We start from the raw sequence: 23,094 nt of genomic DNA on the forward strand, positions 1-23,094 counted from the left end.
CCCCCTTCCCCCTTTTCCCCAGGACCCCCTAAACTATCCTCATAGCCTCCTTTCCCCCTGAACCTATTCCCCCAGAACCTCCTAAATTATCCCCATAACCTCCCTTCCTTCCTATTCCCCCAGGACCTCCTAAACTATCCCCATAGCCTCCCTTCCCCCCCATTCCCCAGGACCCCCTAAACTATCCTCATAGCCTCCTTTCCCCCCTGAACCTATTCCCCCAGAACCTCCTAAATTATCCCCATAACCTCCCTTCCTTCCTATTCCCCAGGACCTCCTAAACTATCCCATAGCCTCCCTTCCCCCCTATTCCCCCAGACCCTCTAAACTTTCCCCATAGTCTCCCTTCCCCCCTATTCCCCCAGGACCCCCTAAACTATCCCCATAGCCTCCCTTCCCCCCTATTCCCCCAGGACCCTCTAAACTATCCCCATAACCTCCCTTCCCCCTATTCCCCCAGGACCCTCTAAACCTTCCCCATAGTCTCCCTTCCCTCCTATTCCCCCAGGACCTCCTGAACTATCCCCATAGCCTCCCTTTCCCTTGACCTTATTACCCTAGGACCCCCTAAACTATCCCCATAGCCTCCCTTCCCCCCTATTCCCCCAGGACCCTCTAAACTTTTCCCATAGTCTCCTTTCCCCCCTATTCCCCCAGGACCCTCTAAACTTTCCCCATAGCCTCCCTTCCCCCTATTCCACCAGGACCCCTACACTATCCCCATGGCCTCTCTTCCCTCTTATTCCCCAGGACCCCTAAACTATCCCAATAGCCTCCCACCCCCCTATTCCCCCAGGACCCTCTAAACTTCCCCATAGTCTCCCTTCCCCCCTATTCCCCCAGGCCTCCTAAACTATCCCCATAGCCTCCCTTCCCCCTATTCCCCCAGAACCCCTAAACTAACCCCATAGCCTTCCTTTCCCTTTGACCTTATTCCCCCAGGATGCTCTGAACCACCTCCATAATCTCTTTCAACCTCTGACCTTATCCTTCCAGAATTTCCTAAGCCACTTTCATAAATTCTATTACCCTCTGACCCCATTCTCCTAGGATCCTCTAAGCTACCCCTATGTCCTCCCTCAACCCTTGGCCCAGTTCCTTCATGACCCCTTAAACTACTCTCATGGCCTCCCATACCCCCTGACTCTATTCCCCTAGGACCCTCTAAGCCACTCCCATAATCACCCTCACCCTCTGACCCCCTTCCTCCAGGATGCCCTAAACTATCTCCATAACCTTCCTTACCTCTTGACCACATTTCTCCAGGGCCCCCTGGGCCCACCTTTAAACCTCCCTCACCCCTTGACCCCATTCTCCCAGGACCTCCTGAGCTACTTCTATAGTCTCTCTCACCCCCTGATCCCATTCCCACCAGTCCCTCTGAGTCCCCTCCATAACCTCCCTCACTCCATGACCCCCAAACCCCAGGATCTTCTAACCCACCCTTATAATTCCCACCACCCACTGACCCTATTCCCCCAGGACCCCCTAAACCAATCCTATAACCTCCTTCCTTCCCTGATCCTATTCTTCTAGAATCCCCAAAGTCATTCCCATAACCTTCTAAATCACCCCTGAAACTTCCTTCACCCCCTGCTCCTGTTCTCCTATTATTTTCCACACTCCCTGATCCCATTCCCCCAGGACCCTCTAAGCCACCTGTATAATCACCCTCACTACCAAGCCCTTCCATCCTTCTGTCCCTTGAGACATCTTTTAAACTGGCTCCATACTTAGACCTCATTCTCTCTAAATCCTTTAAACCATCCCTATTATCTCTCTCACTTCCATTCCCCTGAGTTCCCAGGTCTCCTAAGCCATCTTCATAAGCAGTTCTACCTTTTATCCTGTGGTCTCTGGGCCCATCCCCATAGTCTACCCCACTCTTAGACCCCATTGACTCATCTACTTTAGCACCAACCCCCTCCCTTCCCCTTTGCCCAGACCCCATTATTTTAGAGGGCCCTAGGCCATCTTTAGATCCAATTTTTCTGAGATTAAAACTTTTGTCATCCCAGGAGCTCATCATGCCTTCAGACTCGACTATGTCATCTCTATACCCTGCTCCCCTTTGGCTTGCCGGCCAGTCCTGGAGATACCCCAATTCTTCAGAACTTTCTCCCAATGGCCCCCCAACCAGGGACTTTGCTGTCCCCTGACTATCTCTAGAATCCAATCCTCTTCCTTTAAGGTCCAGCAAGCCCCCTGCAATGTCCCCAGTTTCTTCATCTCCATCAGACCTCAAGGTCCAAGGACCAGCTTTAAATCCTGTTCTCCTAACTGTGGATTCCTTCCCAAGAGACTCTTGCTTCCCTGAGTTAGACTCATAACCTGCTTCTTCTAGTGACCCATCAGCTTCCTCCAAACCCTTTTGTCCTAGGAAAGATTTCTTGCCGTGAGACAATCTCTGAGCCTGGAAGTCCCTTAATTTGTCTCCATTGCCTTTACCCCAGCCTAGAGATTCCCATGCCTCAGGACCTCCAGGCCCACCACTATCACCACCTTGGCCAGTCTCTTGGTCCTGTTTCTCCCCTGCCTTTCCAAACCAGGGAGACTTATACTGTCCCCTTTTAGAGCTAGAGTCATCCCTACCCTCTAACTCCAAATTGTCATCAGCCTCTGAACTCATTCCCAGTTTCCTTCCTTTTTTCCAAGACCCTGCTGGAGTGGTCTGAGAAGTAGACAAGCTCTTCTCTCCTGTTTCAAATCCCCACTGGGTATTCCCTATATTTCCCTGGCTATAATTTCCCAGCTGCCTTCCACTGTCCCCTCTAGCCTCCTTTCCTTCCAAGTTACTTCCCCATCCTCTGCCCTGAAGACCACCAGAACCTGCCTCCCAACTCTCTCCTGCCTCCCATTGTCTGGCCTCACCCTTATCTCTACCGTTGCCTTGCTGTTGTCCTATTATGAGGTCCATTCCACTTTCCCAACCATCTCCCTGTAGCCCATATCTCCCCGGGAAGCATCTCCCCTGACCATCAACTCTAGAGAGCTGGTTTCCTTCAATGGATTTGTCTCTATTTCCCTCTGCTTTGTAAAATCCTTTCTGACTCTCTGTCCCCTTATTCAGGTCCCAGGATAGGTCAGAAATTCCTTCTTTGTCCATGGGGGAATCATTATGTCCTCTGGGACCACCTGTGATGTGACCACAGAGGAGACCATCATCCTCGACAGATCCTCCCAGGTTACTCCAATCCCCTGGTTTCCCTTCTTTTATGAGTTTCCTTGAATCCTTTATGTCTGAAAACTGGGATTCTTCAGCTTGAAACCCATTTCTTCCATTGTCACCATCATCATCTGTTTTCCCTTCTCTTGAAGGCTGGAAACCTTTGTCCTTCTCACCTTCCAGATGATAGTTGTTGGGTAGAACATCAAAGCCATATTTGTACAGGAAAAAAAAAAGACCCAAATCCCCATTATATGGATCCGTAAGCTTCCCACCTTCAACAAGCCACCTATCCTACTGCGTCAGGGAGATCACATAATGGTGAAGTTGGAAAGGACCTTTGTGGTCATCTTGTCCAAACCATATCTAAATACGAATTGTCTCTACATTTCTAATAAGTAGCTATCCCACTGAAGATCTCCAGTGAAAGACAGCTCACTCCTTTCCAATTTAGCCCATTCCATTGGGGAGATCACTCTCACTATATGGAAGCTTTTCCTTACCTAGAACTTAAGTTTACCTATAACTTCCACCCATTTTTTGCCCTCTGGAGACAAGCAGAACTGGTCTAGCCTTGAGTGAGGAGACTTAGTTTAGGACCATCAGTGACTAGCGTAGTACTTGGTATTTATAAATACTCGTTGATGGATTGATTCTAATGTACTCAACGGCACTCCCATGTAAGAATAAAAGTCAAAGCCTGATTCACACTTCGAAAAGTCTCCATTTCCCTAGTTGAGAGGGCAGTCTGTATATATTGGGAGATCTCAGCCCAATATCCCCAATCCATGGTCCTGTCCTCCCCAGGCTGCATCTAGCAGTCTCACCTTCTACCACCAACCAAGCTCGAGAAGAGTGGAGACCAGTGCTAAGAGAGTAAAGGCCCATGTCTGAATACTGGGCCCCTCTCACCACCAGCCGGTGGGTCAGGCCATCTGGAGACACAGACACCTCATACTTGTCACTGGGCCGGAGGGGCCGGTGTTGAAACTGCCACAAGGCATGTGGGCAGGGATTAGAGAGGGTGCATTCAAATACAGCATCATCCTGCACCTCACATCGAGTTTCAGCCAGAGGATTCATGACCCTGGCAGGGATGGCTGCCAAAGAAGCAAGACAGAATAAGTAGGAATTTGAGATAAATCCTAGATCATACAGATGTTTCAAAGACAAGTTTCCCTCCTTCCCCACCTCCAATCCTCTACTCCCCTCCCCCAATATATTCTTGTGACCCTATAGTAACTTTTCATTTGCCAGAGAGGATATTCAACTGGCTTGTGACCTTGGATAAATAATTTAACTTATCTAGGCCTCAGTTTCCTCATCTGTAAAATGGGGGGGGAGATTGAGCTTGAAGAGTCCTTTCAACTCTAATATGCTATGATTCTATGTCCAGGACTTCATGGGCCTATATTGGGCACTTTGGGTGACTTCAATTCTCTCCTCCCCTGCTCAGCCTTCAGCCACCAGTATCTTCAAAGGTGTTCAGATCCCCTTCATCTGATCTTCCCTTTCTCAACCCAAGCCCCCTCCTAAGATGGACTTCTACCCAGTCCAGATCAGAGAGGGAGACATTGACTTAATGAGATAAGTAGGAAAGCCAATCCAAACCATATAATGATTTATGCAAAGGAAGGCCACAGGAGAGGTGAGTTATGCCCAAGGCATAGTGAGGAGGGAGTGGGTTTGGTGCTAAAAGAAAAGCCAGGAAGTCATAGGAATTAGAAGCAATGAGATGTGCACAGTGGAGGTGGAGACAGGAAGCAAACTAACACAAAGGGGCTTTGAATGGAATTGATGCTCAGGGGTTTAGATTTGAAGCAAAAAATAATTGAGAACCCCTGCAAGTTTCTGAGCAGAGCAGTGACTTGCATGTCCTCTTAAGTGGCATATAAGCCTGTCTTGCCTTTGATTATAAGTGCTCAGAGTCCTAAAGTCTGAGTACCCAGAATCTCCCAGGGATTAACAGATGAGGGAGTTTGGAAAGGGGAAGAAGCCATGTTCTCTTACACACTGACCAGAGACCTGGTATCCGTGTCTGATTCAAAGAGTGATGGGGTGCCGTGGATAGAGCTCCAGCCTTGGATTCAGGAAGACCTGAGTTCAAATTTGACCTCAGACACTTGACACTAGTTGTGTGACCCTGTGCAAGTCACTTAACCCCGACTGCCTTACAAAAAAAGTCATGGTATCAGTGCTCTAATTTTTTCACTCTACAAACACACAAATAGTTGGAAAGGAGGGGTTTGGTAGGAAGGAGATAATGTTTCACTTAACACAAAGTGTTTTAGAGAAGAAATTAGACTGGGGACAGAATGCCTATGTTCTAGTCCTGGCCCCTCCACTTACCAGGGGCAAAACCTTGGTCCTCAATTTCCTCACCTGCAAAATGAGGGGATTGGACTATATACCCTCTATTGTCTATGAGCCTAGGAATATTTCTGTGTACCAGTACAGCTCTCGCTCTAGGTGGGGACAGATTCTTATTATGTAGATTTTAGTCAATGGCAATTTAAATCTTTCACGTGTGTATCTTTTTTATCCATAGTGAAAATGTAAGTTCCCCAAGGGCAGGTATTGTGGAAGATATTTATTGCCCTACCTTTCATAGGGCTGGGTATATAGAAGTCACTTAATAAGTGTTCAATGAACGGAAAAATGATAGGGTCCATAGCTCACCATCTGCCTCCAATTCAGTGGAAAACACCTCCACATTCTCCACCTTGACCTGGTAGATGCCAGCATCCTCCGGCCACAGGTCCTGAATGTAGAAATGGTAGCGCTTTCCCAGACGTCTCATGCAGTGCTTGGTCTCATTTCCATAGCCATAGCGAATCATCTCACCATCCTTTGGGGAGAGGGAGAGTGGGGCATGGGAACACAAAATGAACAAGAAGTCGTTGCTAATAGTTTTGACCCCTCTTGCCCAGTTCCCATGTTGTCTCATAATCCCTAGCCAGTGTCTATTGCTTGCCCCAAAGTTGGTCTTTTCCCGTGGAGCATGCCACTTGCAAATTTGGGACTGAGTAAAATAGAGAAAAAGGAGCAGAGGTTCCATGCCACCTGTTGGGGAGTGGGGGAGTCCAGGGGAAATGGAGTGGAGCAGGATGGAAATAGTCCCAAGGTGTTTCTGTGACTTTTAACAGGAGTGAGTGCCATGTAAATGATATGCAAAATAGAATCCATTACTGGAATCACCAGCTCAGATCAAAAGTGGAACTATTGCCCAAGCAGCTCCTATAAAATGTGAGAGCTAAAAGACTGAAGTAATCTCAGTGGAACCTGGGATATCTGCAAAGTATTCAGAGGCCCTGAAACTCCACAACATACCTTCAATGATACACTGTGCCCACTTTAGCTAAATCCTGCCACTTCAATCAATGAAGGTTCATTACTCCCAAAGGCTACCTGAAAAGTATCATGGGCACTCTTACCAGCCTCCTCCTGCTTCTCTCACTATAGAAATAAATGCCATCCAAACAGCCCTTGCTTTTCAGGGAATACTGGTAATCTGTTGATTTTCCATTTAGCCAAAGGTAAAGGAGATCCTCTTTGAAGTATCTGCTTGGGTATTGCTGGAGTAAGGGGCCCCAGATATTTAATCCCATTGTGCATGACTCAGACCACACCTACTCCCAGCCAACCTCACCTTGTACAAGTAAATTTTGCTTTCAAAATCCTTGAGATCAAGTTCCAGGTCAAAAGTCGCAAGTCCATCCTTGGTGACCCTGATGTGTCTCAGGTTGGAGATAGCATTGACGTACTGTGAGGAATAGAAACCCCACCACCCCAGGAGAATTTCTTGTGACTTTTCTCCAGTGAACTGGAGAATACTCCTTATAGCTAGCCCTGGTGTTATTTGCCCACCTAAAACACAAGGGCAGAGAACGAAATCTTTCCATTTCATTGCTGGGACAATTGAAGACAATCAAAGGAAAAGACTTGGCTAAAGGTTTTAAAGCATGCCATTTGGAATGGAACACAGAAACAGAATGCTTCTATGGAGCTCTTTGGAGATAGTAGCAAAGGAGTAATGGGACTACATAGGGAGATTTGGGGTGGAACTTGGAGGATGACAGGAAAGATCCTTTGATTTAGAGTTTGAATCCCAGGTCTGCTTCTGGGACTACCTGTGAGACTTTGGACAAGTCATTTCTTATTCTAGGTCTCAGTCTCCTCATCTGCAAAATGAGAAAGCTGCATTATGATTGTTTCCTGTTTCAAATCTTATGATACAGTGGGTTTGGGCCTTTTCAGTACTTAAATGCTTAGGAAGAAGAAAATAAGATGAGGCCCAACTTTCCCCCTCAGATCAATTGTAAATTTGATTTGTACCCTAGGAAGATTTTGGTGTAAGTTATCCATTGTGATCAGTGTATGTCATGATTTATCCACCCATCAATTCATCCATCCTTCCATCTATCTATCTTTCCATTTATTTTGTATGGACCGAATGCCTAATGCACATTTAACACTGTGGAGGACTAAGAATGGATGGTTGAAAACTATCCATCCAAAACTTCAGGTCTATGAAGGATTACTTATTTTCAGGATCATAGAAACCAACTACTTTCCATTTTCACAAAGACAAATGAGCTTAAACTTCATTGGATGATTAAATAGAAATTGGGGGGGAAATTCCGATACAGTTGATAAACTTTTGGAATAGGTCAGTTAAGGAGCCCACTATGTCTTTCTCCACTCAAGGTCTGCTTGAACATGACATTGGATCAAAAGATGTGGATCTGGAAGCAGTCTTAGAGATCATCTAATTTTCAATCCCTTTATTTCACAGATACAGAAATTCAGTCCAAAAAAGGTTAAATGTCTTGTTCAATGGCACACAGATGGTAGCACAGCCATTTGAACTCAGGTCCTCTGACCTAGGTGGTACTGCAGTGATTGTTGTTGTTCTTTGTCCTTCCTTCATGAGGGTGATGTCTTGACTTGCGAATTAATTGGGTATGAGTGGATCAGGGCTTCTTAAAGATAGCAGCCTCACTCTCTCCTCCAGAATCATCAAAGTCCAGTGATAAGACTAAGGTCAAGACAACTTGTGATGATCCAGGATGCAGTGAGTGACCTTGGCCTTTCTAAATTAAGGTCTTTCGGGGGCAGCTAGGTGGCGAAGTGGCTAGAGCACTGGCCCTGGATTCAGGAGGACCTGAGTTCAAATTCGGCCTCAGACACATAACATTTACTAGCTGTGTGACCCTGGGCAAGTCACTTAACCTCATTGCCTAGCCAAAAAATAAAATAAAATATAATATGATATAATAAAACAAATTAAGGTCTTTCCCAGGTCTTAGTGTATCTGAGGCCACACCCATTCAAAATGCAGTGCATACAGCCCCAGACCTCCTGTAGTCAGGGAGATTTAAGTTCAAATATGGTCTCAGACATTTAACAGATGTATCATCCTGGGCAAGCCATTTCACCCTGTTAGCCTCAGTTTCCTCATCTGTAAAATGAGCTGGAGAAGGAAATGGCAAATCACTCCAGTATCTCTGCCAAGAAAACCCCAAATGGGGTCACGGAGAGTCAGATACAACTGAAATGATCAAACAACAACAAGAAATCTCTGATTTGGAATTCAACGTACTCTCTATTGCTTTACGCATTTTTCCCAATTTCCACTTAACTGTCTACTGAAATTTAAGATGATTCCTTCTTCTTCTTCTTCTTCTTCTTCTTCTTCTTCTTCTTCTTCTTCTTCTTTTTTAGGCAATTGGGATTAAGTGACTTGCCCAGGGTCACACAGCTAGTAAGTGTCAAGTGTTTGGTCTGAGGCCAAGTTTGAACTCAGGTCCTCCTGACTTCAGGATCAGTGCTCTATCCACTGCGCCACCTAGCTGCCCCTAAGATGATTCCTTCTTAAGATCATTCCTTCTTGTGGAGATGGAAACTAGTTGGTTTCTATAATCCTGAAAATTCCCACTCCATAACAGAACATGGCAGAGCTTTGTCATTCAGCCATTTCAGTCATCTTCTACTCTTTACAAATATTAAAAGCGCTGTATACATGTGAGTTATTATGGTTGTTGTAGTTGTTGCTATCGTTAAGGGACTTGCACAAAGAATGTTTCAGAGATGGTGTTGTAGGCAGAATGTGAACCCAGGTCATCTGACTCTGGTGATCTGTTGCCCTTTGTAGGGAGTCTAAGATGACAGGTGGGGGAACTGGTACCTTTGACATCTTGTTTTCATGCTCCTTTTTCATCTCCTGAAGCTTCCTGAGCATCCCCCTGAAGTCTACAATCCCATATTTCATGCAGATCCGCTCGTAGTCTTTCCGGTCAGCATTCATCAGCAATTGCCATACTTGCTCAAGGTCAATCTTCTTCTCTGGTGGAGGAGGAGGTGCCCTAAGAAGAGGCATAGGCAAGGTCAGACACCTACTCAGGTCAGGCCAGTCATGGGCCCCAGGCAGAGAATCCAAGCACCACCATGCTCCCTTGTTGTTGGACTCTGGAAGAAGTTGCTATCACAAAAGTATGTGTGTATGTAGATAGAAAGATAGATAGATAGATAGATAGATAGATAGATAGATAGATAGATAGATAGATAGAGATAGATAGATAGATAGATAGATAGTAATATATGTGGTAATATATATTTTTACATATATACATTTCGGGGGGAGCTTGAGAGTTGGATTTGGATATGGGGAAATGTGATAATCTTGATATGACATTTTTCTCCTTTTCCCATTCTACCACTGCTCTCAACCCCCAATATGGGAGGATGGATTTGTAAGTTAAATTAATGAGATAGTCAGTGGAGATTTTTCCACTCTACCAAGACTTAACCAGGCACGACTGGCTTAGGTTTACCATGGATTTTTAAAATGGGTTAAATCTAAGACCCTAGGGGGCAGAAGGAAGTTCGCCAAGAATGGGAGGATGTTGGGGAGATTATTCCCATTCTAACCAGAGGTTAGAAGAAGGGAGATCACAATGAGGGATTAGGCAGAAACAGAGTAGATATGCAAAATGTAGAGTACTACTCAGATTCCCTTTGATGAACTTTTATTCCTGGTATCCCTTTGAATTATTATTGTTCAATTAACTTGTAAATAATACCCTGAAAAATCTGTTGACAGAGGAAGAAGAGGAGAAGGCATTTAATGTCTACTATGTGTCAGGCATTGTGCTAAACATTTTTTACAAATTTGATCCTTACAACAACCCTGCAAGGTGGATGCAGCCATTACCCCCATTTTACAGATGAGGAAACTGAGACAAACTGAGAGTGACTTGCCCAGGATCACACAGTGAGTAAGTATTTGAGGCAGGATTTGAACTTTGGTCTTCCTAACTCTAGGCCTGAGGCTCTATCCACTGCACCCTCAGTCCCCTCTATGGAGCTCTTTAGAGCTATGGTAGCAAAGGGTTAATGGGACTATATAAGGAGATTTGGAAATTTGGAGAATGACAGGAAAGATCCTTGGATTTGGAGTTTGAATCCTAGCTCTGCTACAGGGACTACCTGTGTGACTTTGGATAAGTCACTTCTCTATTCTAGGTCTCAGTTTCCTCATCCGTACAATGAGAAAACTGCACTAGATTGTTTCCTGCCCCAAATTCTGTGACCCTGTGATACAATGGGTATTGGCCTTTTCAGTGCTTAAATGCTTAGGAAAAGGAAAAGAGGATGGGGCCCAACTTTCCCTCTTGGGTCAATTGTCAATTTGATTTGTATCATGGGAAAATCATAGTGTAGAAAAAAATTTCACGCTCAGCGCCCTAACCTCTTCCACCCTCACTGTGAGCCAATAACACTCACCTGCCCTGGCAGGCACAAACTCACCGCTTCCTCAGGATGCTCCGAAAGTCCATAAGCTCCTTCCTGTGGTCTGGAGAGGCATAAGGAATAAAACTATCACAGAAGGATGGGGTGACCCATAAAATCTAATTTAGCATAGGGTTGTGTAGAGGAAAACAAAGGGAAACTCAGGGTCCCTGGGAAGCAGGTTTCAAGGTGATCCAGAATTTGGGGGCCAAGACTCACAGAATCCCAGGAAAACTGTTTCACAAAGCGACCTACCCTCCTGCTGCTCATTGTGTCTCTTCCTCTTCTTCCGGAAGCCAACTGCTCCATCCAAGGAGAGGAGTATCCAGATTTTGAGAAGGGAGACAGAGATCAAGAGCATTAACAATCTTTCTTAGGCACCAACTTAGCACCATGATGTGCTAATCCACTTCCTTCCCTATGCTTTGTTCTTACTCACAAAAACTGGAGAAATTATCAGCAGCGGCATTCAGACATGTAGCTAGGCATGTCTAGGTGTAGCTTTGTCTTATTGTTTTTCAGAATATATTAGCATTTAAAAGAGAAAAATAGATTGGTGGGAAGGGACAGGTAGGGAAGAGAAGTTATCCCTTTGTTTTGATACCATAGAATTATAGTATATTAGACCTGCAAGAGAACTTAGAGAAGGGATCTTGTTGAACCCCCTCACTGTATAGATTAGGAAATTGATGCCCAGAGAAGGGAAATGACTTGTCCAAGGTGAATGGCAGATCATGACAAAAACCCAGGTCTCCTCACCCTAATCTAGTTCTCTTTCCAGATACTTCATGAACATCATTTAAATTATATGCAGATTATGCATTCCAAAGTGTGTGTCATGTAAATTATATGTAAATTGAATGCTCTAATTATTTTATAAGTCAATAGTTATGATTCCTGGGGATATAGAATAATAGCAGTAGGAACACCTTTATTTCCCTTGTCCCCTCAACTAAGCTTTCACATCTCAGTCCTGTGTTGTTTAGACTAGATCATAAGATCTGAGATTCAGAGTTGGAAGTGACTGGATTGATGTCTTCATTTTAAAGATAAGGAAATGGAGTCCCCCAAAGGGAGAAATTTTCCAGTGGTCACACAGTAATAAGAGGTGAAGCTGGTATTGGGCCCAGGCCTTCTAACATCAAATCCAGGATTCTTTAATTCTGGTCTTTGTTTTATCAAAGAAAATTCTAGGGTAAGTGACCATGTAATGGCGGTCACTCTGCCCATCCATTTGGTAACTCTTTGTGTATAAGGCTAGGGAAGGAGATCCGGGGCAGGTACTCCAATTTGGACTTCAGTTAAAAAGAACCTGTTCTCCTCCATCCTTATCGAAAAGGAGAGAGTATCACCAGAGTACTCTGATTGGATGAGAGCCCATCGGCTCTGAACTCTCATTGGTCAAGGTCTGGTCACAACTAGCTCACCTTCAATGACTGTGAGCTTTGCTGAGCACATAGCTTCTCCATATTCATTCACAGCCAAGCATCGGTAGGTGTCTGTGTCATCTCCTGTCAACTTGCTGATCTATAAGGGAAAAGGTGGAAGAGAAGGACAGATAGAGTTGCCTAGGACTTCTAAAAGTCATCATATCTTCCCGCTCACCTCTAGCCAAAATTCTACCATCTCCTCTACTTCTCTTCCAACAGCCCCCTGGCTACTAACTCAGGTGAGTGACTAAGTCGGCTGAGTAGAAAGGTAGCAAATGATGTGCACGTGGTGAATACTTTGCAAATGATTAGTTTTTCCCAATATCAGTCTAGGCTGGGAAAGGCTGATGGGGAAATTTGGATATTTACTACTTACAAGGTTGACATTCCATTCTTAACCAATGGAACCTATATACTGTATAAAAATTCAGGAGAAAAATGTGTCCCCTCCCTGGATGCCCTACTTGGTCCCTGCTCTCAAACTAGGGGAACCTGAATCACAATAACTGGTTAAATTGACTCATTATCAACCAGAAATGCCTTAATATTTTTTTGATTTTCTTAGGTAAGGGGGTTCTTTGCTGAGTGTCTATATGAGGGGTGGGGGTAGAATGAGGAGACCTGTAAGGGAACAGAATAGATGGAGAAAAGGGACAGTGGTTAACATAGGAGCCCCAGCCTCCTTACCTGAAGCACATGTTCTTTGCCTCCTGGTTGGGAGAAGATTTTGTACTTGTTGGGGTCACTGAGATCACCATTGGTACGATACCATTGCACCTCAGGTCTGGGCTCCCCAGACACCATAGTCAGGAACATGGCATTTTTCCCTAGGTAGTGGGAGATCCAAAGTGAAGCTTAGAAGGAATCAGGGCAGATACATGGATAAGTGAGAATGGGAGTGGGGGCAAAGTGGGAGCCAGAAAAGAGAGATGAGAAAAAGAGGAAAGAGGGAGAGGAAATGTGAAAGGGGGATAAAAGAGGGGAAGTAGGAACTGGAAAGATGAAAAGAAGAAATAATATGGAAAGAAAAAAGAAAGAAAAGGGGGAAAGGAGGAGGAGGACAGGAAAATGGGAGAAAGAGAGGAAAGAGAGAGGGGACAGGGAGAAAGCAAAGGGAGAGACAAGGGAGAGAGAGAGAGGACAAGGAGAAAAAAGGAAGGAGAAAGAAGAAAAGGAGGAGAGAGACAGGAGATGGAAAGGAGGGAAGAGAGAAGAAAGAGGAGAGAGAGAAAAAGATGAGGGGGAGGGGAGAAAGAAGAGGTACAGTGAGAAGCAGGAAAGGGAGAGGAACAGAGCATGTCAAGATACTATTAAGAAACACTCTGTTTTCAGAGCTTAAGTCCAGCAAGCAGGCTGTGCCCTGAGCTTGGCATAACAACAATCCTTTGCACTTACCCTCTGGATGATCTCAATCACAGCAAAATCCTGGAATTGTTTCATACAATTATTGTGTTGTTTTAACCAGCACCAGGTGTTCTCTAAGCTCAGACAAATACCCGCAGTCCAGTCATGAAGCTCTGTTATGAGCCAAACATCTCACTGTTGCTGTTACCCCTCATTGTTAGGGCTACAGCTCACTGCACAACCATTGGTATAAGGATTGAGGTTTGCCCACACTAAAGTGTGTGTGTGTGTGTGTGTGTGTGTGTGTGTGTGTGTGTGTGTGTGTGTGTAAAGAGCTATTTACTCAGCGCTCTCACTAACCTCCATTGTAGGACTGGAGGAACCAGACACTAACCCTTTTCATTTTGTTGGTTTATTCTTTTCTTTAATATTACCCCAACAGTATCCCCTCAAAATGTCTTCTGAAGCAATACAGTGTGTTTCTGTTTCTTGTTTCTAAAAGCCCTGGGAGTCCAGTCCTTGCTTTCTGCCTCTGCCTTCCGGGGGATCCAGGTAAACCACTTGATAACAAGCACAGAACTAGACAGTTCTGATGATGAGTTGGGAGACATTCTAGGGCCTGGGAAATGGGGTCTAGGAGCCAGGGCACAAAGGTAAGTGCTTTCTTATCCCCCAGAATGTAAACTGGGAGGTTGCAGTGAGGTTGGGGGATGGCGCCAAGGATCTGGAATCCTTTGAAGAAGCTCACCTTCTGGCAGAGCCATTGTGACGGGCTTCCGCTCAAAATTGGGAGTGCTACATCCTTCTGGAATTTCATCTACCAGCTGCCTGATGGTCACCCCAGGAATGGAGGTCTTCTTAAAAGGTTTCCCTGGGGAAGGAGAGAAGGCAAATAAATGCTCCCCACCCTCTGGCCCATCCTGGACTGTTTGGGTTTCTCCACATTGCAATGGTCAACAATCATCATTAGGATCATCTCATGGGATCATAGATTTAGAGTTAGAAGGAAGCTTGTAATCCAACAGCCCCTTTTTATAGAAGCCTGGAGAGATCAAGTGACTTGCCCAGGCACACAGATAGAAGGGCTGGCATGAGGGGGGCACAGAAAAATGCTGTGAAAAATGGGACTTTATTCCTCCATTATCTTTAAAGTCTGGCAGCCAGATGGTGCAATGGATAGAGCACTGTGCTTGGAATCAGGAAGAATCATCTTCATTAATTCAAATCCCATCTCAGACACTTCCTTGCTGTGTGACCCTGGGCAAGTCACTTAACTTTGTTTGCTTCAATTCCTCATCTGTGGAGGAAACGGTAAACCACTCCAGCATCTTTGCCAAGAAAACCTCAAATGAGGTCATGAAGAGTTGTACACAACTAACAAAATGACTGACTGGTCTCTAAAGTCAGTCTGCTTAAGACACTCTGGGATAGTCTGGACAACAGAGAACTGGATTCCTGTCCTCCTACCACTCTCTCTTTTATTATGGTACAGTCGCTATGATTCATTGTCCCTTGGGAGAGCAGTCCCTTTCTCCTGCCCACTCAGTATGGCTAAGGTTTGGACTGAAGAGGCTGCCAATGGAAGAGTGCTTTGGAATCACCAGATAATTGCTAGTATAGAAATGTGAGGGTTAGAAGCAGCTGAAAAGATGAAAAACAACTAAGGCTTTGATCTGAAGGAGTTTATAATCTAGTGGTAGGGAAGCAAGAAATAGAGAGACATATTTGCAAATAATTATAATAGTGTGTAATCATAGTATACGTTTATATTGTAACAATATTAAGTAATATATTGCATATATTAGAATAACATTATTATTACTACATATAACATTATTGTAATATAATGCATATTATTATACATTATGTAAGGTTGTATATAATATTGCAATATAATGTATGTTAGTGTATCTCATATAATATAATGTACATTGTTATAATAAAGCAATATATTGTTAATATTATATAATATGCATAATAGCATATATGATGTGATGCAGTATAATACAGATGATATATAATACAGTATGGTTTATAATATTTAAATTATGATTTGATGATAAATATATGAATATATGATGTTCTACATTTTCTATTCCAATGTATTATATACAATATTATCTCTACATAAGTAACTGAAATGTTAAGTGCACAAGAGAACTCAGATAGTCTGGAAAGATTTGAGCAAGGAGCAATCACTTAGAGTTAGATTACAAATAAGATTTTATGAATCAAGTGGTCCATACAAAGTACCTTGAAGGAAGAGAAGGATCCCTGCCTGTCAAAATTGCATGAATGTCAAGGGAGTTCATTCTGGGCCCTGGAGGCAGCATGTGCAAAGACACAGAGGTATGAGAAAACTAGATGAGATGGGTGAATAACTAATAGTCTGGTTTGGCTGGAATCTGAAAAGAATTGGTGTGAAATAAGCCTGGAGAGGTAGTCTAGAATCACTATCTGCCTTCAAAAAGCTTATATCCTAATGGGGATGGGAACATCTCCAGTTGTGCTGATCTATATCTGGCCACTGAACCCAGATGGCTCCGGAGGAGACAGTGAGGCTGGTGACTTTGCACAGCGCTCCCTCACTTAAATCCAATTCACTTGCAAGTCATGGCGTCACCTTCCTGATGTCATGGTCCTCTTCGAGTACGAAAGACAAACAACAAAGAGCTTTCTTCAAAACCAGGAAGACCTGGGTCCAAGTCCCATCTTTGATACCTATTGGCTGTGTGGCTCTGGGAAAGTCACTTAACTTAGAGCTCTAAGCAGTTCTCCAAGACCATAAGTCATAAAGAGGGTACCCAGCTGCCCCGAGAGAGGGAGTTTGCTCACCTGAGAATTCCTTGTCCCAATGACATCACAGATCCAGTCTCCATCCCTGATACCTGTAGTACCAACCTCAAGAAGCAGGACAGCACAGTGGAAAGAGGGCCCCCTTTGAAGTCTAAAAGAACTAGGTTCAAGGCTGACACACAGAGGTCCTCTCAGCTCTCTAAAACTGAATTAAAGCTGAGTTTCCTATGTGCATGGGTGGAGAGTCTCCCTCTATGAGAATGAAATCATAGGGCCAATCCCCTATGCCCAACCCTTAAAAAAGGGATCTATGCTATAGAGTTAGTTTGAGGAGAAATAGCCTCATCATGAATGTGAAACACTTGGCAATCTTTTAGAGCTGCTAAGTGCCACTCCTTGTATCTGTCCCTCAGTCTCCACCTTGGTCTCAACTGCTAACCCAGAGTTACAATGCCTTACTCTTCTCCACTTTTGTTCTCAGGGTGTTTCCTACTGCCAGTTCAGCTGTTCGTCCCTTCCCCTCCTCTATTATGGAACGAGATGAAGTGGTGATGAGTATTCTCTTACCTGCCATGGTGCTCCTTCTTCCAGTGCTCTGCCAGGCTTATATTCTAGGGGGCATCACCTGTGTGAAACAAGGTTGGACTATTATTCGTCTGAGATGTTGTAAAGAGAGTCTGTGTTTTTGATATGGGATGCTCTAGACAGCTCTGAATTTCTTTCGAATTCTGGGATTCTAGAGTTCTATGTTCTAGCACTTACGTAGGAACCCAGAAGGTTCATTGTGAAATACCAGTCATTATTTGAGAGGGATACAGGTAAGTACCCAAAGGGAAAGGATTCTTAAAGTTTTATGTTGTGGACCCCTCCGACAATCTGGTGAAGCACATGGGTGCCATCTTAGAATGTTTTCTAATGCATAAAACTAAATACATGGGATTACAAAGAAAACTCAATTTTACTAAAATACAGTTATCGAAATATTTTTAAAACAAGTTTACTGGCCCCAGATTAAGAACCCCACTGCCTTAGCTCAGTGGCCCAGTCTCTTATAGGTATGCCTGGTTTTCTCTGTGGGAGCAGTCTTACCTTACCCACCATCACCACCCAGCCAGAGGAACAGTGAGTACTTAATAGAAATCTAAGAGAATACGAACTCTGGGAATTCAGAATTTCTCCAGCTGTTTCACAGTCCAGTCCTCTCTTGACTGGGAAAGTGATTTTTTCATGGACCTCTTGATTTCTTCCCCACTGTGTGAGACTCCCCTCGGCAGGATACAAATCTTCTCCCCACCCCAGGCTGGAATCTTCCAAATCCACTGGCCTGCAGGAAACAGTCTGACTCTTGGCCGCTTTGAGCTGTCTTTGGCTCAGGGACTGTCTGACCTCCATAAATCCATCTACTCCCCCTCTGTGGACTGTGAATTATAGCGTCAGGTGTGAATGAGAGTATTTCCTACCATCACCATCCTCCTGCCTGTTGTCTCACTTACCATGTCTCAACCAGGGGTGGTCACACCCATCGGAAGAGGAGAGCAAATAATTCCACCTTCCGAGACCCAAATGTATCCCCAAGACTGGGCTTTCAAAGGGGATGGCTTTGGAATGAGATTTCCCCGGAGAATTATATTAGCTTCCTTTGGGAGTTTACTTTATGGGGAACACAGAATTGGGAATTGCTTTTGGGCACCTAGAATAAGAATGCCCAAACAAGCCAACCTTCCATTGTGATTGACCTAAGGCTGATGAACCCCAGTTGGGGGACCTGTCTGATTGTTCTGGGACTCCATTTCCAACCCAAAGGCCCTGACATCAGATCAAAATTCCCCATGACAAAGCAAATTCCTCCATCAGATTGGCCTTCTCTCATTTCACAGCTGCAACCTTCCCCTACTCATTCTCCCCACCCCTGTGCCTGTTTTCCCATCCACCCGCCCCAACAGCACCCCAAGCAAGATCCGCTAACCCCAACACAAAATGGCCATTCTCCCACTGCCATCCCTGGAACGCCAAAGTGTGCCAACCGCATTCTGGAGCTGTCACACGCTCACTGCCGCCACTGCCAGGGCTAGAGAGTTCTGGGCAGTGGGGTGGTGAATAGCGGGGTGGTGGGAGGGATAGCAACCAGTTAAGGAGAAGTCCAGTTGGCTCTGGGCTAGGGTGGGGTGGGAGGGGGAGAGCTGATCCTGCTGAGGGCTCGAATTCTGATGTTATCCCTGCAGCAAACCATTCCCATTCTAGCCGTCCTGGTGGAAGACAAGAGTGAGCGAGAACCATATGCGAAAGAAGTATGACGCTACTGGCATCTTCACCACCATCAAAAGAAAATTTCTTAGCTACTAACTGAACATAGTGATGTGCTATACATTATACAAAAAGCTCAAATTCTCTTCTATCTCCCCCTCCTCCCATCTATCAATACAAGGATCTCCTTGAATGGGGGGGGGGGTGAGGGAAGAGGGTGAGTATGGTAGCCTATATTCACTGCTTCTATTTTCCCCTTCTTTAGGAACTGGAAGATGACCCACCAGCAAAATAGCCCTCTGCATTCTAGGTTTCCATTCCCAATGAGTATAGCCAGAGCTGTGAATTAGGAGAAATGATGAAGATACTTTGAGAGCTTCAGGGTAAAATATACTCCATTTCACCCTTCTGGTAAACAGGGGAAACTGAGGCCAGTAAAAAGATGTGGGTAGGGCAGAGAAAGAACTGAACTTCCTCCCCAACTGCCTATCCCCAAATTTAGGGAAAGACTCAATTCATTCCATCACTGAAGGATAATCCTACATTATCCCATACATGGCTCCCGACTCAGTGTCCCATCCAGACTCTTCTTGATGGGATAAGGGGTGCAAGATCTGCCCAGTTTCCCTCTAGGATTCACCTGCCATCCTGCCATCCCACTCCCATCTCTGCTCCATCCGGAAGGCTCCCTTCTTCCCTTCCAGCTAGGGTTATGGCTCTGACATTGATGGGAGAAGTGGACATAAGAATCAAACAGATGCTTCCCCCCTCAGATTTAGCTATATAATTAATTAAATCTTGACAGTGGGCCAAGGCTTCTCCCCTACCCTTGAAATCACTTGCCAGGGAAAAGTGAAGGAAATTTTTAACTTCTTGTGGACCTAGCAGTTGTGGAAGGGAGATCATACAGCTTCCTGTGGCTAATGGTCTCTTGCCTGTACCTGACTGATTCACTGAAGATGTATAATCCCTTTTTGGGGAGTAAATGTCAACCAGGCATCAATGGAGGACAATAATCCAAAGTAGAAAAAGATTCCCTATTTCACTATTTTTCTATATGCAATTTTCAGCTTCTGAATTGACTCGCAGTCCAAACAAGGAGGCATCTTCACTGTACAAATGCCTGGCTTTGCTTCCATCCTTCCCCCTAGCAATGGGTCCCTTCCTTTCAGAATTTCTTTTTGAAGGTAATTTTTACCCTCTCCCTGAGAACACTCTGCAAAGCACCAGAAGGAAATACACTTGGAGTGAGCTACTCTGGTCTCTCCAAAACTGGGTATATTTTACTGAGAGTCTCTTATTGGAATTGTTTCTTCAAGAACCTCAAGACTGACTGAAGTAGACAGCAATGCAGCATATAGAAAAGTTGACCAGCAGGAGCATTCACTATTGCGTTGCTATGACAGTGTTGACTGCCAAACTATAGGCTTATCCCAGAGCAGTAGTGTCATTTTCAGAATGGGAAATTTGGTGGTGGGGGGGTGACAAGGGTGAAAAGAGCTACTTCCCACATCTCTCCTCACCTTAGCTTAAGTCATTGATCAAAGAATTAAGAGACAAGGTATGTCTGGCTTACCTGTGCCCGTGAGCGACTGTTCAACAGGCTTGCTGCCTGCCTGCTGTTAGTTCTCTCCTCCTTAGCCCCAGCTGCTGTTTCTTGCAGGAGGCTCAGAGCTGGACTGCTGACTAACAGAGAGGGGGAGGAGATGTAGGTCAGAGAATTCCCCCCCCCTCCACCCTTCTCACTTACTCCTGTTCTGCCCTTCATCTTCTCCACCACCACCCCTTCTCCCAGGCAGGGGAGAGGCTGGCTATGTCCAGCCCTCACACATACACACACACACACACACACACACACACACACACCCCACTACCACCACCATCAAATACACACCACACACATCCCATACACATAACACTCCACTGAAACATTCTCCTGCAGTTTTCTCCCAGTTGTTTCAGACTTTGATCAGGATGTTTTATTCATTTAATGTAAATTAGTTCAATGTCTTTAAATGCATAAAGTACATACAGTTACATTTATTAAGCCCCTCATCTAGAGGGTTGTGACTGAATCTGTCAGTACAATTCCTACCTCTCCCAACCCAGTGCCAGCCATGATCAGAATAAAGGCTTCCGGAAGCATTTAAAGACATTATTCTGAGAAGGGCTCCATAGATTTCAACAGACTACCAAAGGGGTCCATGACGTAAAAAGGTTAGGAATCCCTGCTCTAGAGGCTCCCAGGCAAAAATCCATGTGTGTGGATAGACATGGAGAAGTCATACAAACAGTTTCAAAAAGTGAATTAATTTCATACCCAGATACATAGGAAGAAATGTCTCCAATACATACTCAATAAAGGTGTGATTTCATAGTAGGGTGGTGAGTGAATGTGTAGGGGGTGTGGGGTTGGGAAACATAGGCATCCCATGGCCAGATGAGTGAGTTTCAGTCAAGGGAGACTTCCTGGAGGGGGAAGGAGCTGTTTGAATGATGGACGAGCAATAGCTCCCAAGCAAGCTGGGTTAGGACTCAGAGTATGCCATTTAAAACCTGTGCCATAGTTTGGAAAGAAAGCATGAAGGCAGCTAGGTGGTACCCTGGATAGAGCACTGGCCCTGGAATCAAGAGGACCTGAGTTCAAATCCAGCCTCAAACACATAACACTCATTAGCTATTTGACTCTGGTCAAGTCACTTAACTCCAATTGCCTCATCCAAAAGAAGAAGAAGAAGAAGAAGAAGAAGAAGAAGAAGAAGAAGAAGAAGAAGAAGAAGAAGAAGAAGAAGAAGAAGAAGAAGACGAAGACGAAGAAGAAGATGAAGACGAAGACGAAGAAGAAGAAGAAGAAGATGAAGACGAAGAAGAAGAAGAAGAAGAAGAAGAAGAAGAAGAAGAAGAAGAAGACGAAGACGAAGACGAAGAAGAAGAAGAAGAAGAAGAAGAAGAAGAAGAAGAAGAAGAAGAAGAAGAAGAAGAAGAAGGCATGGCTAGGAGGTATGAATTGAGAGTAGAACAAATGAGTTTCTTCACATTTTTTTTTCCTGAAAGAGAGGAGGAGACAAACTGAAGTATATAAGAGGAAACGAGGTAAATGAAGCTGTCTGTCCTGGACTGGAAATTTCCAGAAGGCAGAGATCAAGTGATAATAATAGCTAACATTACATAGACCATTAAGGTTTGCAAAATGCTTTGTATATGTATTACCTCACTTGATCCCTGTGAGGTAGAGACTATTTTTAGTCCCATTTTATAGACAAGGAAACTGAGGGTGGCTAAGGTTAAAGTGACTTCCCCTGAGTCACACAGCAAATAAATGTCTGCCTGAAGCAGGATTTGAACTCAAGTCCTTCTTCCTTACAAGTACAGCATTCTGTCCACTGTGTCATCTAGCTGCTTCTTCACGTCTATTAGTGCTCCCCAAAGCTTGAACAGCTATAATAATTATAGAATTTTTGAGCTGGAAAGAATCTAAGGGATCACCTATTATAGAGATCTCAAAACAAGCAGCTTCCCAAGTTATAGCGTCATAGATTTAAAATTGGAAGGGACCTTAAATCAAGAAATTAATCAACAAGTTTTACGAAGCTTCTACCCCATGTCAGGCACCTGCCAGACACAACAGATACAAATATTCTGCTCTCAAGAAGCTTAACGTCTACTGGGAGAACCAAATGTGTTTTCAAATAAGTAAATATGAGGTGTATACAGGCATTCATCATGTTGTTGCACTTTGCAGATACCGATTTTTTTTTTTTACCAATTGAAGGTTTATGGCAACCCTGCATTGAGCAAACCTATCTACCAGTGCCATTTTTCCAATGGCATGTGCTCATGTGGTGTCTCTGCAATATATTTTGGTCATTCTTGCAATATTTCAAACTCTTCATTATTATGTCTATCATGGTGATCTGGGATCGGTGATCTTTGATGTTACTGTCGTAATTGTTATGGGCTGCCACGAACCCCATCTATAGAAGACCACAAACTTAATTGATAAACATTGTGCATGTTCTGACTATTCCACAAACAGACCATTCCTCCATCTCTCCCTCTCTCTTTGGGGCTCCCCTATTCCCTGAGACACAAAAATGTTGAAGTTAGGCTAATTAATAACCCTACAATAGCCTTTAATTGTTCAAGTGAAAGGAAGAGTCAACTGTTGGGGCAAACTTCATAGTGGTCTTATTTTAAGGAATTTTCACAGCCATCCCAACCTTCAGCAAGCACCACCTGATCAGTCAGTGGCCATCAACATTGAGGCAAGACCCTCCACCAGCAAAAATATTATGACTTGATAAAGGCTCAGATGATGGCAAG

The 23,094-nt window shown here is 44.4% G+C and overlaps 1 protein-coding gene across 1 annotated transcript in view; it reads right to left on the reverse strand.

Annotated features, from left to right (window-relative positions):
• Window positions 1–20,455, reverse strand: part of IGFN1 (immunoglobulin like and fibronectin type III domain containing 1) — a 44,297-nt gene extending 23,842 nt beyond the window's left edge. The window contains 12 exon segments of the mRNA XM_021003025.2: window positions 905–3,342; window positions 3,994–4,266; window positions 5,846–6,014; window positions 6,816–6,929; window positions 9,354–9,531; window positions 10,976–11,021; window positions 11,213–11,257; window positions 12,385–12,484; window positions 13,075–13,214; window positions 14,480–14,602; window positions 17,095–17,152; window positions 20,348–20,455. Coding sequence (XP_020858684.2) covers window positions 905–3,342; window positions 3,994–4,266; window positions 5,846–6,014; window positions 6,816–6,929; window positions 9,354–9,531; window positions 10,976–11,021; window positions 11,213–11,257; window positions 12,385–12,484; window positions 13,075–13,214; window positions 14,480–14,602; window positions 17,095–17,101 — 3,633 coding nt within the window. The 5' untranslated portion in view covers window positions 17,102–17,152; window positions 20,348–20,455.
• Between the last annotated feature and the right edge of the window lie 2,639 nt (window positions 20,456–23,094).

Source organism: Phascolarctos cinereus, unplaced genomic scaffold, assembly GCF_003287225.1.
Source record: "Phascolarctos cinereus isolate Bilbo 61053 unplaced genomic scaffold, phaCin_HiC Scaffold_5;HRSCAF=322, whole genome shotgun sequence".
Lineage (NCBI taxonomy): Eukaryota > Metazoa > Chordata > Mammalia > Diprotodontia > Phascolarctidae > Phascolarctos > Phascolarctos cinereus.